Raw genomic sequence first — 13,048 nt, 5'->3', positions numbered from 1 at the left:
ATCCGCCCGCCTTGGCCTCCCAAAGTGCTGGGATTACAGGCGTGAGCCACCGCGCCTGGCCGTATTTTTTAATGTGAAGATTAGAAAAGTTTAAATTACCAACTTGTCTCATACTTCTGTTGGACAACTTGAATGATAGCTGTGAATGCTTTGGCTCAAGCAATTGGGAGCAGTCTTGAAGGGGGGACACATTAAATATCAAATACCGTCCACCAGCATACCAATTATTTATTGATATCTAACAAATTACTCCAAAGCATAGTAGCTTAAAACAGTATCTATTATGTCCTAGTTTTCTGTGGGTCAGGAATGTGAGCTTAGCTCAGTGGGGTCCCCTGGCCCAGGGTCTGACACAGGGCTGCCGTCGAGGAATATAGTCATCTCAAAGCTTGGCCGGGGAAACATGCATTTCTTGTGGCTGCTGGCAGGGGCTGTTTCCTTCTGAGTTGTTGGGCTGAGAGCCTCAGTTCCTCAGTGGCTGTTTTCCAGAGGCTGTCCTCAGTTGCTTGCCATGGGGACTCACAACGTGGCAGCTTGCTTCTTCAAAGCAAGCCAGCAAGAAGTGCAAAAGAGCGTGCATGCTGGCAAGCAGAAGTCACCGAATCTCACAAGTGACATCCCACTGTTTGCACTATGCTGTTCAATAGGGGCCAGTCGCTGCTGCAGCCCCCTCAGGGGAAGGCATTACACAAGGGTGTGAAAAGCAGGAGGCAGGGCTCATCAGGAACCTTCCTACTCACAGATAAGAGTGCAGGTGAAGCACGGTGGTTCACATGTGTAATCCCAACCCCAACACTTTGGGAGGCCAAGGTGGGAGGATTGCTTGAGCCCAGGAGTTCAAGGCCAGTCTGGGCACCATCGTGAGATCCCCATCTCTACAAAAATATTTTTAAAAATTAGCTAGGCATTCACTAATTGGGAGGTCTCCTGAATTAGCTACTTGGGAGGCTGAGGTAGTAGGAGGATCACTTGAGCCACGATCACACCACCACACTCCAGCCTGGGCGACAGAGTGAGACCCTGCCTCAAAAACAGAAGATTCCAGTTAGCCTTCTATTCGTCCACCACACGGCTGCTCTTTAATGTCCTGTACTGACTCTAATGGGTCTACATTCATTTGCATGCTAATACATACACTCTGAAATAATAGAAACTCTAAGCAATTGTGATGGTAGAGGATGAAAGTAGGAAGTGGGCAAGTAGAGACAAGGCTGGGAGACATTTCACTGGATACCTTTTTCTACTTGGGGATGCTTTAGCCATGTTTATGTATTGTCTTTTTTTAAAAAGAGGTCTATAGAACTGAGGGAAAGAAACCGCCTCCGTTCCCCCACACGCTCTGTGCTAGGCTGTCCTCCCTTTGCGGGACTGTCACCCTGTGGAGGCTGGGCTGGCTTTCCCTGGCCTCGCCGGCTCTCCCAGGACAGCTCAGGTATGCTCTCCTCCAGCCAGTGTTTCCTGAGCCCCTGGTCTCTGAGAGCACATGTCTGCTCTAGAGCTCATGCCACCATGTTAAAATCATGGGATGACCTGTCTCTGTCCCCTACTAACCAGGAGGCCTTTGAGAGCAAGTCCAAAGCCTTTGTGGAATTTGTATTCCAGTGATGGGCTCCGCTGATTGAGTGAAAGAGCAGCAGTTCCTGGCAGTGATAGAGGGGGAAAGGGGCCCCAATTCTCTTTGGGATCCCCACTGTGGACAGGCAGTCACTGTGGGTGAGATCTGATGAGAAATACATGCCAGGGCAGTGTCTGGGTGTCGGGGCCTCAGGTCCCCACCATTCGGCCCTCCCTAATATGCTCTCAGAAGCAGCTCTAGGGAGCCTCACAGACTCTGCTTTCAGCTGCTGGCTGCAGATATACACAGCATTGTGGGCAGGAGGTGTGGCCTAGCTCACTGGTTCCCAAAGTGTGGCCCCATCACCTGGGGACTTACGAGAAACACCAACTTGGGGCGGGGTCCGCTCCAGACCTACTGATACGGTTTGGCTGTGTCCCTACCCAAATCTCATCTTCAATCGTAGCTCCCATAATTCCACACGTTGTGGGAGGGACCCGGCGGGAGATAACTGAATCACGGGGCAGTCTCCCCCATGCTGTTCTCATGGCGGTGAATACATCTCACACGCTGCTGGTTTTATAAGGGGTTTCCCTTCTGGCTCGGTTCTCATTCTCTCTCTGCCTGCTGCCATGTAAGACATGATTTCATCTACTGCCATGACTGTGAGGCCTCCCCAGCCACGTGGAACTGTGAGTCCATTAAACCTCTTTTTCTTTATAAATTACCCAGTCTAGGGTATATCTTTATCAGCAGCGTGAAAACGGACTAATTTACACCTGCTAAATCAGAAACCCTTGGGAATGGGACCAGCAATGGAGCTTTTAACTAGTGTTCTAATGCAGGCTCAAGCTTGAGAATCACTGGCCTCACTTTCATGTCTAAAGCTCCTAAGGAGCTTTCTACTTCCCCGCAGCTAAATAAGAGCAATTCATGCTCTAAGAACACATTCCTTTGTAAACGTTTTCCCACAGCACTCTCAAAGCCTTTACTTCCTCGAAGACTGATCAGATGAGGAACTTAGTACACTCAGCCTACTAAATGATTTGAAAAGAAAAATGTGGACTATTTTCAGAGCTTTCATTGGGAAGTCCTCATTTATAGATTACCTCTTGTTAAAATGTGGAGAACAGTATTTTGGTATTTTCTGTCTCTGATTGGTGAAGGTTGTGTGCACCCCAGCAATGCTGTCTCTACCTTGATACCAGGTGACTTTATTTTTTTCCCAAGCTATGCCACTTATTATTTCAGTTACCTTGAAGAGTATTTTGTGATTTCATGCTTTTCTACATGTGTCTTCATGGTGGAGTTTGGGAACAAGCTGTTCCTTTTGAAAGAATTGAAGGATCATGTAGAATTTTTGAGAGGACACAGACTTCTGGTGATGTGTGGAACAGAGCCTAGAGAACGTGGTGAACGCTCTTCTGAGACACCAAATTACTTTATTGTTCTGTTCGCCATCTTCTTATACGTCATGTGAATTTATTTATTCATTCTGACAGGATTTTATTTGGTGGCATCCTTACAATTTTCTATATACAGGATCGTGTCATCTGCAGAGACAATTTTACCTCCTCTTCAATTTGGATGCCTTTTATTTTTTTCTCTTGCCTAATTGCTCTGGCTAGGACATCCAGTCCTGTGTTGAATAGAGATGATAAGAGTAGGTGTCCTTTTCTTGTTCCTGATCTTACAGGAAACATTTTCCATCTTTGACCATTGAGTCTGATGTTGACTGTGGGCTTGTCAAATATGATATGGCCTTACTGTGTTAAGGTGTATTCCAGCCGTACCTACTTTGTTAAGTGTTTTAATTTAAAAAATGTTGACTTTTGTCAAATGCTTTTTCTGCATCTGTGGAAATGATCAACTTATATGTCATCTGATTTTATTAACATAAAGGTCCTCTTAGGTTGTTTTTTTTTTCTTTTTAAAAAGTTTCATTTTTAATTGACAGATAGTAACTGGAGATATTTGTGGAGTAAGTGTGATGTTTAGATACATACATACATTGTAGAACCATCAAATCAGGATAATTAACATATCCATCACTTCAAATATTTATTATTTCTTTGTAGTGAGAACATTTAAAATCCATTATTTTAGCCATTTAGAAATACATAATATGTTACTATTAATTATAGTCACTGTACTGTGTAATAGATCACCAGAACCTTATTCTATCATTCAGTCCTCTTTTTAACTACCAAAAAGCTATTCGGTCTGAGTGGGGGGGGTCACATTTCACTGTACTAGGGAAGAGTCTAAAGAATACTAGAGCTGACTGGTTAGTACAGACACTTCCCGTGTCTCAAGCCCAGGTGGGGAGCTGGCACCATCCCCCGGTTCAGTAGTCGGCATTCCCTGTGCAGGAGAACCTGGGCACAGTCTGGCTGTTGCCTTTGTTCTTGTTTCAGGGATGGGATGCCTCTTCAGTATTACATGTTTATAGGACTAGAGCCTGAGAGGGAGGTTTTATGCCACATACCATATGACATGGGGAATATCTTCATAAAGTGTTCAGACATTCTGTTCACACAGCACTCCGCTGTCTGGAAGCACTGCCACATCCCACATCCATTTTCTGTTGGATTTTAGAACACCCCTTTGGCACATGTAACTTGAACTATAGGGAAACAGAGAACTTCACCTAGGACTCCTCGATCTTGCTGGATCTTGGTGCCATTTACTCAAATACCAGCCTATTTGTTTCACTTTCAACTGAGTAGTATCAGATCATCTCATTCTCCAATTCTCCAGCAGTCTTCCGGGACATTCTACCCATTGGTAAAGGCACAGAACCAAGGAATTCAGACCAGTAAGAGGATGCAGCGGTTGTTTTATCCAACTCTCACTTTAGAGATGTGGAAACAATGTCTAGGGGAAGTGAATGATTTGCCTGAGTTCACGGTGCTAGTTAGGGACAGAATTAGACTATAATACTGGCTAGCCTCCAAGCTGCCATTTCAAAACTTATTTCACCACCCCAGACTCTGTACCACTGACTGTTTCTTCTTATGACTGTTGATTTCCATTTTCCTTTTCTTTCTGTTTATTTTCTATGAATATAGATAGGCGTACTGTTGGGAAAGACAGTTGACTGATTGAGATTTTGAAGACACACATCACCCAGCATCTCAGCAGGATTTGGCAGGTTTCCCAAATGAGATTGGCTTTTGAGAGGGCCTTCTAGGGTAGGAGATGAGATGCCATCCCCCAGGGAAGATGGGCCTGCAGAGAAGGTGGCAAGTGGATTCAGCACATCAGTGGAGAAAAGGACCATCGGAAGTTGCTGTCGCTAACTAAAACTAAGGTCCTAAACCTAAGCGAGACAGTGCACCTTCACCCCAGGTTCAACGTGGCAGAATGACAGGATCATGGATGATTTCACTGACAGAACAGGTCCTGGGAGGGAGGGAGTCCAGGAAGGAGCTATGCATGAGCAAATACCACCTTGCTATGGACCGAAATTGCTTCAGAAGATGTCGGGATCCATGGGTTTTAAAACATCAGAGTTGGAAACACTTAGGTCAAGTAGAGCAGCCCTTCATCTTGTTCCTGATTTCTCCATTTGCCTCCAGACTAAGGGACTTCATCTGTGCCTTGGATGTACTAAATTGACAAGGCCTAGACTGAGCCCACGCTAGCCTTCCCTGTTCCCAGTTAGCTGGGATGGCATAAGCTAAGTTCTTACCCACACATGCCGAGAAGAAGGTGGTTACTTGTTCATGAAAATCACCACAGGCAGATGGTAGCACTGACCCTGACAAAGCAGCAGACTTCAGAAAGAACGAAATGAGTTGTATAACTTTCCTTCCCGTGTTCCAGGCAGTGGAGATGATGGCTTGGGGAATACCTGCAGAGAGGTGCACTTGCATAATGAATAGGCTCTCGGGCAATGCTAATTGTTAGATATTTGCATATATGAATATGTTTAATGGAGATTCATAAACATTTGTCTTTGGCTTTAAATCTCACGTGGGTGGAGATAGTAGCAGCACCAGCTATAGAAACAAATCTGAAAATCCAACAGCCCAATTAAAACTGAGATTTTTTTAAAAACTGTTAAAACAAAGCAAAATGAAATGAACTTTAAAGGACTAAAGGATTCCGATCTGTTAAGGGCCCCAAATGACAACTAATTCAGGGAAAATCCTATTGATTAAAAACCACTACTCTGTGAAATGGCTGCCATTACACTTGCAGGTAGTTAATGTGCCCGTTTGCAATACCTGTGGAAGATACAGATGAGCTTTGGCAGCCGTTAGCCATCTGTTAAGTGTAGGCGGCTATTTCTGCTTCCCAAGAAATTTTAGGCCTGAAAAATGCAGGCGCCAGCTACAACATAAGTGTATCACTTGCTCGATTAAGAAAATAATACGCACAGGGAAGTTATGGTCATCAAATGTTAACATTGCAAAGGTGGTATTGAATTACTCCCTTTTCTGAAAAGTACTGAGTTTACCTTCAGATGGCACAGTTGGGTTCTGCAAAAGTTGTATATGCCAGAGCTTCACAATTTGAAGGCATTTAAAAATAGGTAAAATGACATGCTGATTTCAATGTCACGTGTGAGGGGAACCACCCCTGGGAGATGGTACATACACCTTCTGTAGTAGGTGCCTGGCACACAGTGGACACAGAAGTAATTGGATGAATCAGCACTTGGGGGTTTGGCCAGGCATGGTAGCCAGCGTCTGTAGTCCCAGATACATGGGAGGCTGAGGTGGGAGGATTGCTGAGCCTACGAGTTTGAGGCTGCAGTGAGCTATGATTGCGCTACTGCACTCCAGCCTAGAAGACAGAGCAAGACCCTGTCTCTGAAGCAAAGCAAAACAACAATTGGGAGTTTGGATGCTGGTTCCACTGGTGGTGATGAGGCATGTTTCCATTCATCTTTCCCTTTCAGAAAGTAAAAAGTCCTCCAGGGTAGTGCTCGCCAAACTGCAAATGGACCTGTTTATCTCTGGCTCCCTCTTTAGAGTTCTGAATGAAAGTCCCGTTGCATCCTTTCCTCTACGGAGCTCCTGCAAGGCCCTCTCTCCCTGCATGAAAGTGTGAGCCAGGATTTTCTCCTGCTGCTGTGGCCCGGACATGGCGACTCCCGGCCCTGTGATTCTGGAGGTTCCCTTTGAACCATCGAAGCCTGTAGTCATTGAGGGGCTTAGGCCCACTGTTTACAGGAATCCAGAGAGTTTCAAGGAAAAGTTCCTTCACAAGACCCACGAGAACCCGATGGTACCCATAGGTTACCTGGCCACAGCGGCCGCCCTCACCTACGGCCTCTACTCCTTCTACTGGGGCGACAGCCAGCGCTCTCAGCTCATGATGTGCAACCGGATCGCCGCCCAGGGTTTCATGGTCACAGCCCTCTTGCTGGGTCTAGCTGTCACCACTATGAAGTCTCGACCCTGAGCCCAAGGTCTGGCCTTGAAAGCTCCACAGAAAGGATTCCAAAACCCAGGAGCAACCACTGACCCTACCATGGGACTTACTCCCTCCTCTCCTTTGAGAGGCCCATGTGTCGTTGGGGGAGGAAGTGACCCTTTGTGTAATCGTAACTGAAAGTGTTTCAAAAATCCTAGATTCTGTTGTTTGAATGTTACATCCTTCTATTTGTGCCACATCTCCCTTCCACTCCCCTGCTTAATAAACTCTAAAAATCCAAAAAAGAAAAAAAAAAAAAAAGAAAGTGTGAGCCAGTGCAGCTGGGGGCTCAGAACCCTTCCACTCCTTGTCTGCGTGTCAGGGAGGGTGTTACAACATGCCCAACAATCACTGTAAGGACAGGTTTGCAAGTGAAAATGGGTGGAATCTCAATCACTTAATCGCACATTAAAAAAAATTTTGCTTGCGTCCTTAAAGCGTCACAGTTCTCACGTACCTGGTTCAGACTCTACTGTAAAGTCACCATGAGGTGCTAACGCAGACTGTCCCTGATGGTAGTTTGATAACTCTTCAGTGTTAAGGCCATGAAGTTCAGGTCTGTCTACACCTCAGGCTGCACCTCTGCTCTCAATTCAAAAAGTTCATTTTTTTTTCTTTTGAGACAGGGTCTCATGCCCAGGCTGGAGTGCAGTGGTACAATCTCGGCTCACTGTAGCCTCGACCTCCAAGACTCAGGCGATCCTCCTACCTCAGCTTCCCTAGTAGCTGGATTTACAGGTCCATACCACCGTGCCTATCTAATTTTTATATTTTTTTATAGAGGTGGGATTTTGCCATATTGCCCAGGCTGGTCTCGAACTCTTGGGCTCAATGATCCACCAGCCTTAGCCTGCCAAAATGCTGGGATTACAGGAGCAAGCCACCATGCCCAGCCAAAAAGTTCAATTTTAGTACCTGTTTTATTTCAGCTTCCCCATTGTCATCTGGCAGCGCCTTCTTGACTCCTCATGGAGGGACTCCTGGCCTCGTGGCCACCTGCTGGCTCCCAGGGCGGACCTCCCCGGGCACTGGGGCTAATGGGCATGTTTTCTGTCCTGTCGACATAAAGCCACTCAGACCAGCTGACAGCAGTGACAGGCCAAAATATATTCCCTCCACCATCTCTCGGGAACATCACCCTTTCTTTTCAAAACGGCCTGAAAGTAGAGCCAATGGCTCTGTTTTAAGGCATCATTACAAAGACATTTCAGAGTCTCTCAACTTGTTTATCCATATAAGTTTCTTAAATGCTCTGAGGCCCACTTCCCTCCTAGGGAAAAGGGAATATTGGTAAAAATGAGCATTGATTGGAGGCTCCCTGGTGTAAGGTCCCACGCTTAGCACTATCCAAGGATTGTGAAATAAGTTCTCCGGGAAGCCCTCTGAGGCAGGTCCCAGGGCCCTGGGCTAGATGAAAGGCGGAGATAGCATTCATTCTGGGCAATGTGACCCTGGAGTCCCTGCTGTGACCACCACGGTCCGCAGCTCCCTATAGCGCCCACCTCCCACCTTGGAGGAGTTGCTGTAGGGATTGACAAAGTAGCATCTAGAAAGCGCTTAGCTGGTCTGGCACGGAGGGACATCCCTTAAGCAATGAGAGCTGCTGCTGTGAGTCGAGGGCTCCATCCCCTGGGAGGAATCTGAAGAGCTATGAAGGGGAGGGGTTAAGAGAACGTGAAAGGGGTGGCCCTGGGTGGCAGCCCCATCGGCTGGGGTAGGGCCTGGATGAAGCCAGGAGTAGGGGCGCAGCCAGGGTGCTGTGGATGGACCCACAGTCCCTGTGCTTCCATGCAGATGGCCAGTCCTTCCATGTAGATGACTTAGCCCTCAGGGGCCCCTTAGAGCAGCAGGGTCTTTGCCTTCCCTTTAAAAAAAAAAAAAATGGGGGATCTCCACCCCTGCCCAGTAGCCTAACCAGCACTTAATTTGCATCTTCCTTTTACTCGTGGTTGAACACTTCTGTGTGTTTATTGTTTGGTATACCTATGCCTATGTGTTTCCTTTTGGAAACAGACAAATGGTAAAAAATGTTCCCCAGGGTTTGGGAGTGGGTCAGGCCCATGACCACCACAGTGCCATCTGTGTGTTTGGTGAAGACAGCCATGCCTGCTGTCTGCTGGCCGAACCAAGTACAGACAGTTCCTATGGTCCTGTGGGCGTCACGGGTTCTCTCTTCTCCTAAACGTGTTTCATTGTTCAGCTATGAACTTCAGCCCCTCCGTAGGCTCTCTGAGAGGCCACTTGGATGTGTTCAGCATTAAACATGGAGCTGTTTGTGAATGTTAAACCGACTTGAAGATGCAGTAGTCGTGGACAGGAACAAGCGCCGTTTGCTAGGAGTTGAGCCGAGCGCCTGCTCATGACCATTAGAATAAAGCAGAGGGGCCGGGCGCGGTGGCTCACACCTGTAATCCCAGTACTTTGGGAGCCCAGGGCGGGCGGATCACGAGGTCAGGAGATCGAGACCATCCTGGCTAACATGGTGAAACCCTGTCTCTACTAAAAATACAAAAAAACAAAACAAAATTAGCGGGGCATGGTGGTGGTGCCTATAGTCCCAGTTACTAAGGAGGCTGAGGTGGGGAGAATGGCGTGAACCCGGGAGGCGGAGCTTGCAGTGAGCCAAGATCGTGCCACTGCACTCCAGCCTGGGTGACAGAGCGAGACTCTGTCTCAAAAAAAAAAGAAAAGAAAAGAAAAGAATAAAGCAGAGGGTTCCTGCTCTCAGTCTGCGGGGAGCCCGGGTCTCCTCGGGGTGTGCCTCTGTGCCTGTCAGGGCTGGGATGCAGCAGGGCCATGGTCATCTTTCCCAGGTCTGTGATTTCATGTTTTGAGAATAGCACCACGCAGGGCTGCTCTGGGAATGTTGTATCAGCTGTGTGATTTTGTGTTTCCATGGCCAGTTTCTCCTATTTCGAGGTATTCTCCTATTTCGAGGTCTAATTAGATTTGAACTTCTCTTGAAGTCTCTCCTGAAGGCAGAGTATTTTTACCTGTGATTTGTTGTTTTTAGAACCCAGCCAGAAACACAGTCAATTCATTTTTTTAATATAAGAGAGGTAAAGTCAGCGACAGAGTGATGATGATTCACAAAGCAAGGTTGATCTCTGACTGCTTTTCTTCTGGAAATGGTGATGAGATAGATGAGTCCCTTTACAGAAGCACAAATGCTCAGCCCCAGAGGCGGACCTCACACGAGATCATGGTGCAAGGGCCTCTGAGATTCACACAGACGCATGTCTGTGTGTGGATACGTTTAGCACATGTTTGAAATAAACAAAAGTAAGCTGCATTCCGTACCTTGAAAGAGCCTCCCAAAGCCTTTTGACTGTTGTGGTGACTTTCAGCCATGCCAGCCTCATGTGGTGACTGAGTTGCACGGCTAGTTTGCAGCCAGCCTAAGCGCCCTCACTTTGGGGCGTGTTGGGCTTTCCTGCTTGGGGGAATGATGGCCTTCTAATCCATGCACACTGTTGTCCATTTAAACATTAAATTTCCCAACCACACAGCTTCCATCTGACAGCAAGGGGGTTATTAACCATGATTATGTGAGTCCTTCCCACTCTTTCCACCCCCACCAGCTGGACCACCCACCTTTAAAAGACCCAGCGCTTGCTGGACAGTCCTAGAGATTAAACCACACTGCAGTGGTGGTTTACCCAAAAGAGGGCACAGCAGTGGAGGCAAGGACCTGTCCCCTCCTCTGGTCTTTTTCATTAGGAAGAAATCTGTGCCTTTGGGCAGGAAAATGGTCTTGGGAAGGCGCCTCAGCCCAGCCAGCAAACTGGAATTGTGCTCTGTGCCGCACTGTGCTCGTCACTGGGGACTCAAGGACAGAGGAAACACAGCCCGCTTCCCCAGGCTACTCCCAAACAATGCTCTAATAAATCACCAAGAGGTCTCTTCTCTGAAGCCAAGCCTATGTGTCTGTGAGGTGAAGGAAATGACTGGCATGCCAGACGTGCAGAGGAATTGGGGGTGCCGCTCTACAGCCTCTGCTGACGTGTTCGTTTGTTCACTTGTGGTTTAAAAAATACAAGAACAACACCTCTCAGCATGGGAAGATGAGCAGGAGCCTGTGAGGAAGCAGATTGGGTGCCCTTATAGCAATGCCTTAAATCGTACCCCAAAAACCACTTAGAAGTTTCTCCGTGGTGTTCTCTAGAACAAATAGAAGGTTTTTTCTACTTGATGGAACTGGGGAGCATATTTATTTTGTAGACTCACGACGGAATCTAAAGCGAAGGAATCTAAAGCAGGATTCGACCTCAGGATTGCCCTCTATAACCCATCACTTCACAAATAGGGAAACGGGGGCAGGGTGCGTGAAGCGACTCGCCCCAAATGCATAGACAGGTGCGGCAGAGCCTGGGCCATGCCTTATCCTGCCAGTTCTTTACCCCCTAGTTTGCCCCCAAAGTGACTGAAATGACTTCTACGAATGTTCAGAGGCATGTATCAGTCAGTGATGGGCCTGCAACTGGCTTTTAAAGGACACTGGGTACATTTTAGGGGACAGCCTTTGGAAGCTGGCTTCAATGAGGCCTTTGAGCACAAGGGCTCAGCAGCCTTCGCACTGATGTATGGAGCCCCAGGGTCCCTCAGAAGCGGGCTCTCCCCTGCTCCCTCAGAGCGTCTCTGCGTGGAGAGCACGCTTTTCTACAGTGCACTTCTGAGTACGATTTCTTTTGAAGTGAATTAATCTGAAAACTACTATTCTATAAAGAAACAATTTAGCCACGCTGAAAAGAATACAGTGTTATCATCACAAATAACAGAGTCTGAAGTTGTGTTTCTTTTTTTCACTTTCAACCTCATGCTTCCCCACTGTCTCCTCAGGATGGATGGGGGGATCCGGGTGGGCTGGGGAATCACCTTCACAGGCTTTTCAGAAAGCGCCCTCCTGCTTGGTTTTCCCCACTAGATAGGATCTTGGGGACAACATCTTTTCCAGCTCTTTGACTGATGGATAGCCTAAGAAGCTTCGCTCACAACTCAAGTTTATGGCTTTATGGCTCTTGTTCCCTTGTCTCTTTACCATGAAAGCCCCTGGGGCAGGCATGGAGACACAGCCCAGCACTGGGAGCTTGGAAAACACTAAACAAGTAATTGTGGAATGCAGACTGCCCAGGGGAAAAGCCCGTATGTATTCGGGAGAGAAAAAAAAAGCATCTTCTTTTTTATTGCTATTTTCAGGTACATGTGATGTTTTGATACAGGTATTCAATGTGTAATGATCAAATCAGGGTAACTAGGATATTCGTCACCTCAAATATTTATCTTTTCTTCCTGTTGGGAACATTCCAATTCTTCTCTTCTAGCTGTTTTGAAATATACAATACGTTATGGTTAAGTATTATTTCCCTACTAACACAGCATCTTCTGAAAGCTGCCCGTCTTAGCTGATGACTGTTGTGAGGGTTAATTTTTATGATGGGACTGTCTGCTATTTCCTAAGTGCACCAGAGGAAAAGCGCATAAAAAGGAAAGAAAAAAATAGGAAATCAAATAGACTTATTTCCAAAATGTTGCTCTATTAGCAACATTAAGGTGATATTTTGATGCTGAATTATTCTGAATCCACTAACTATCTGTACCTCTTTGTACCTCTTTGTTCCTTCTTTCAGAATGCTGGAAGATGACCTTAAGCTAAGCAGTGATGAAGAGGAGAATGAACAGGTAAGATTCTCTTTTATGTCAGCATCCTTTGGAGGTGACACTGAGAACAGTGACCTGGTGGACTGTGCTGGGTATTAACCGAGCTGAATGGTGGCACTCCAGGATGCTGGTCTTTCGTCTGCTAAGTGTGAGCTTCTATGCAGTTGGGTCAGTGTATTAAAATAGCTTGCCCACAGTTTCCCTTAAGCCTTGAATTCTGTAATTTTTATGATGTTGAGACCACCAATGGGTATTACAGGGAAGCTAAGATCAGGCTTCCCTTAGAAATAGGGCCTTTTTTTTAATTTTTATTTATGTGTGTGTGTATGTGTATGTGTGTGTGTCTGTGTGTATATATGTGTGTGTCTGTGTGTCTCTGTGTGTGTCTGTGTCTGTGTGTGTGTGTGT

General features: G+C 46.6%; 1 protein-coding gene and 1 pseudogene across 1 annotated transcript in view; both read left to right on the top strand.

Annotated features, from left to right (window-relative positions):
• AFF3 (AF4/FMR2 family, member 3) overlaps positions 1-13,048 on the top strand; it is a 533,195-nt gene that overhangs the window by 375,834 nt on the left and 144,313 nt on the right. Inside the window, exon 10 of the mRNA XM_011956656.1 lies at positions 12,610-12,661. Coding sequence (XP_011812046.1) covers positions 12,610-12,661 — 52 coding nt within the window. The remainder of the gene's footprint in view (positions 1-12,609; positions 12,662-13,048) is intronic.
• On the top strand, positions 6,633-6,970 carry LOC105522144 (annotated as a pseudogene).

The sequence above is a fragment of the Colobus angolensis genome, unplaced genomic scaffold, assembly GCF_000951035.1.
Source record: "Colobus angolensis palliatus isolate OR3802 unplaced genomic scaffold, Cang.pa_1.0 Scaffold42, whole genome shotgun sequence".
NCBI classification, from domain to species: Eukaryota; Metazoa; Chordata; class Mammalia; order Primates; family Cercopithecidae; genus Colobus; species Colobus angolensis.
Note: the sequence above shows the minus strand (reverse complement) of the source record. Positions and strands in the feature narration are given on the sequence as shown.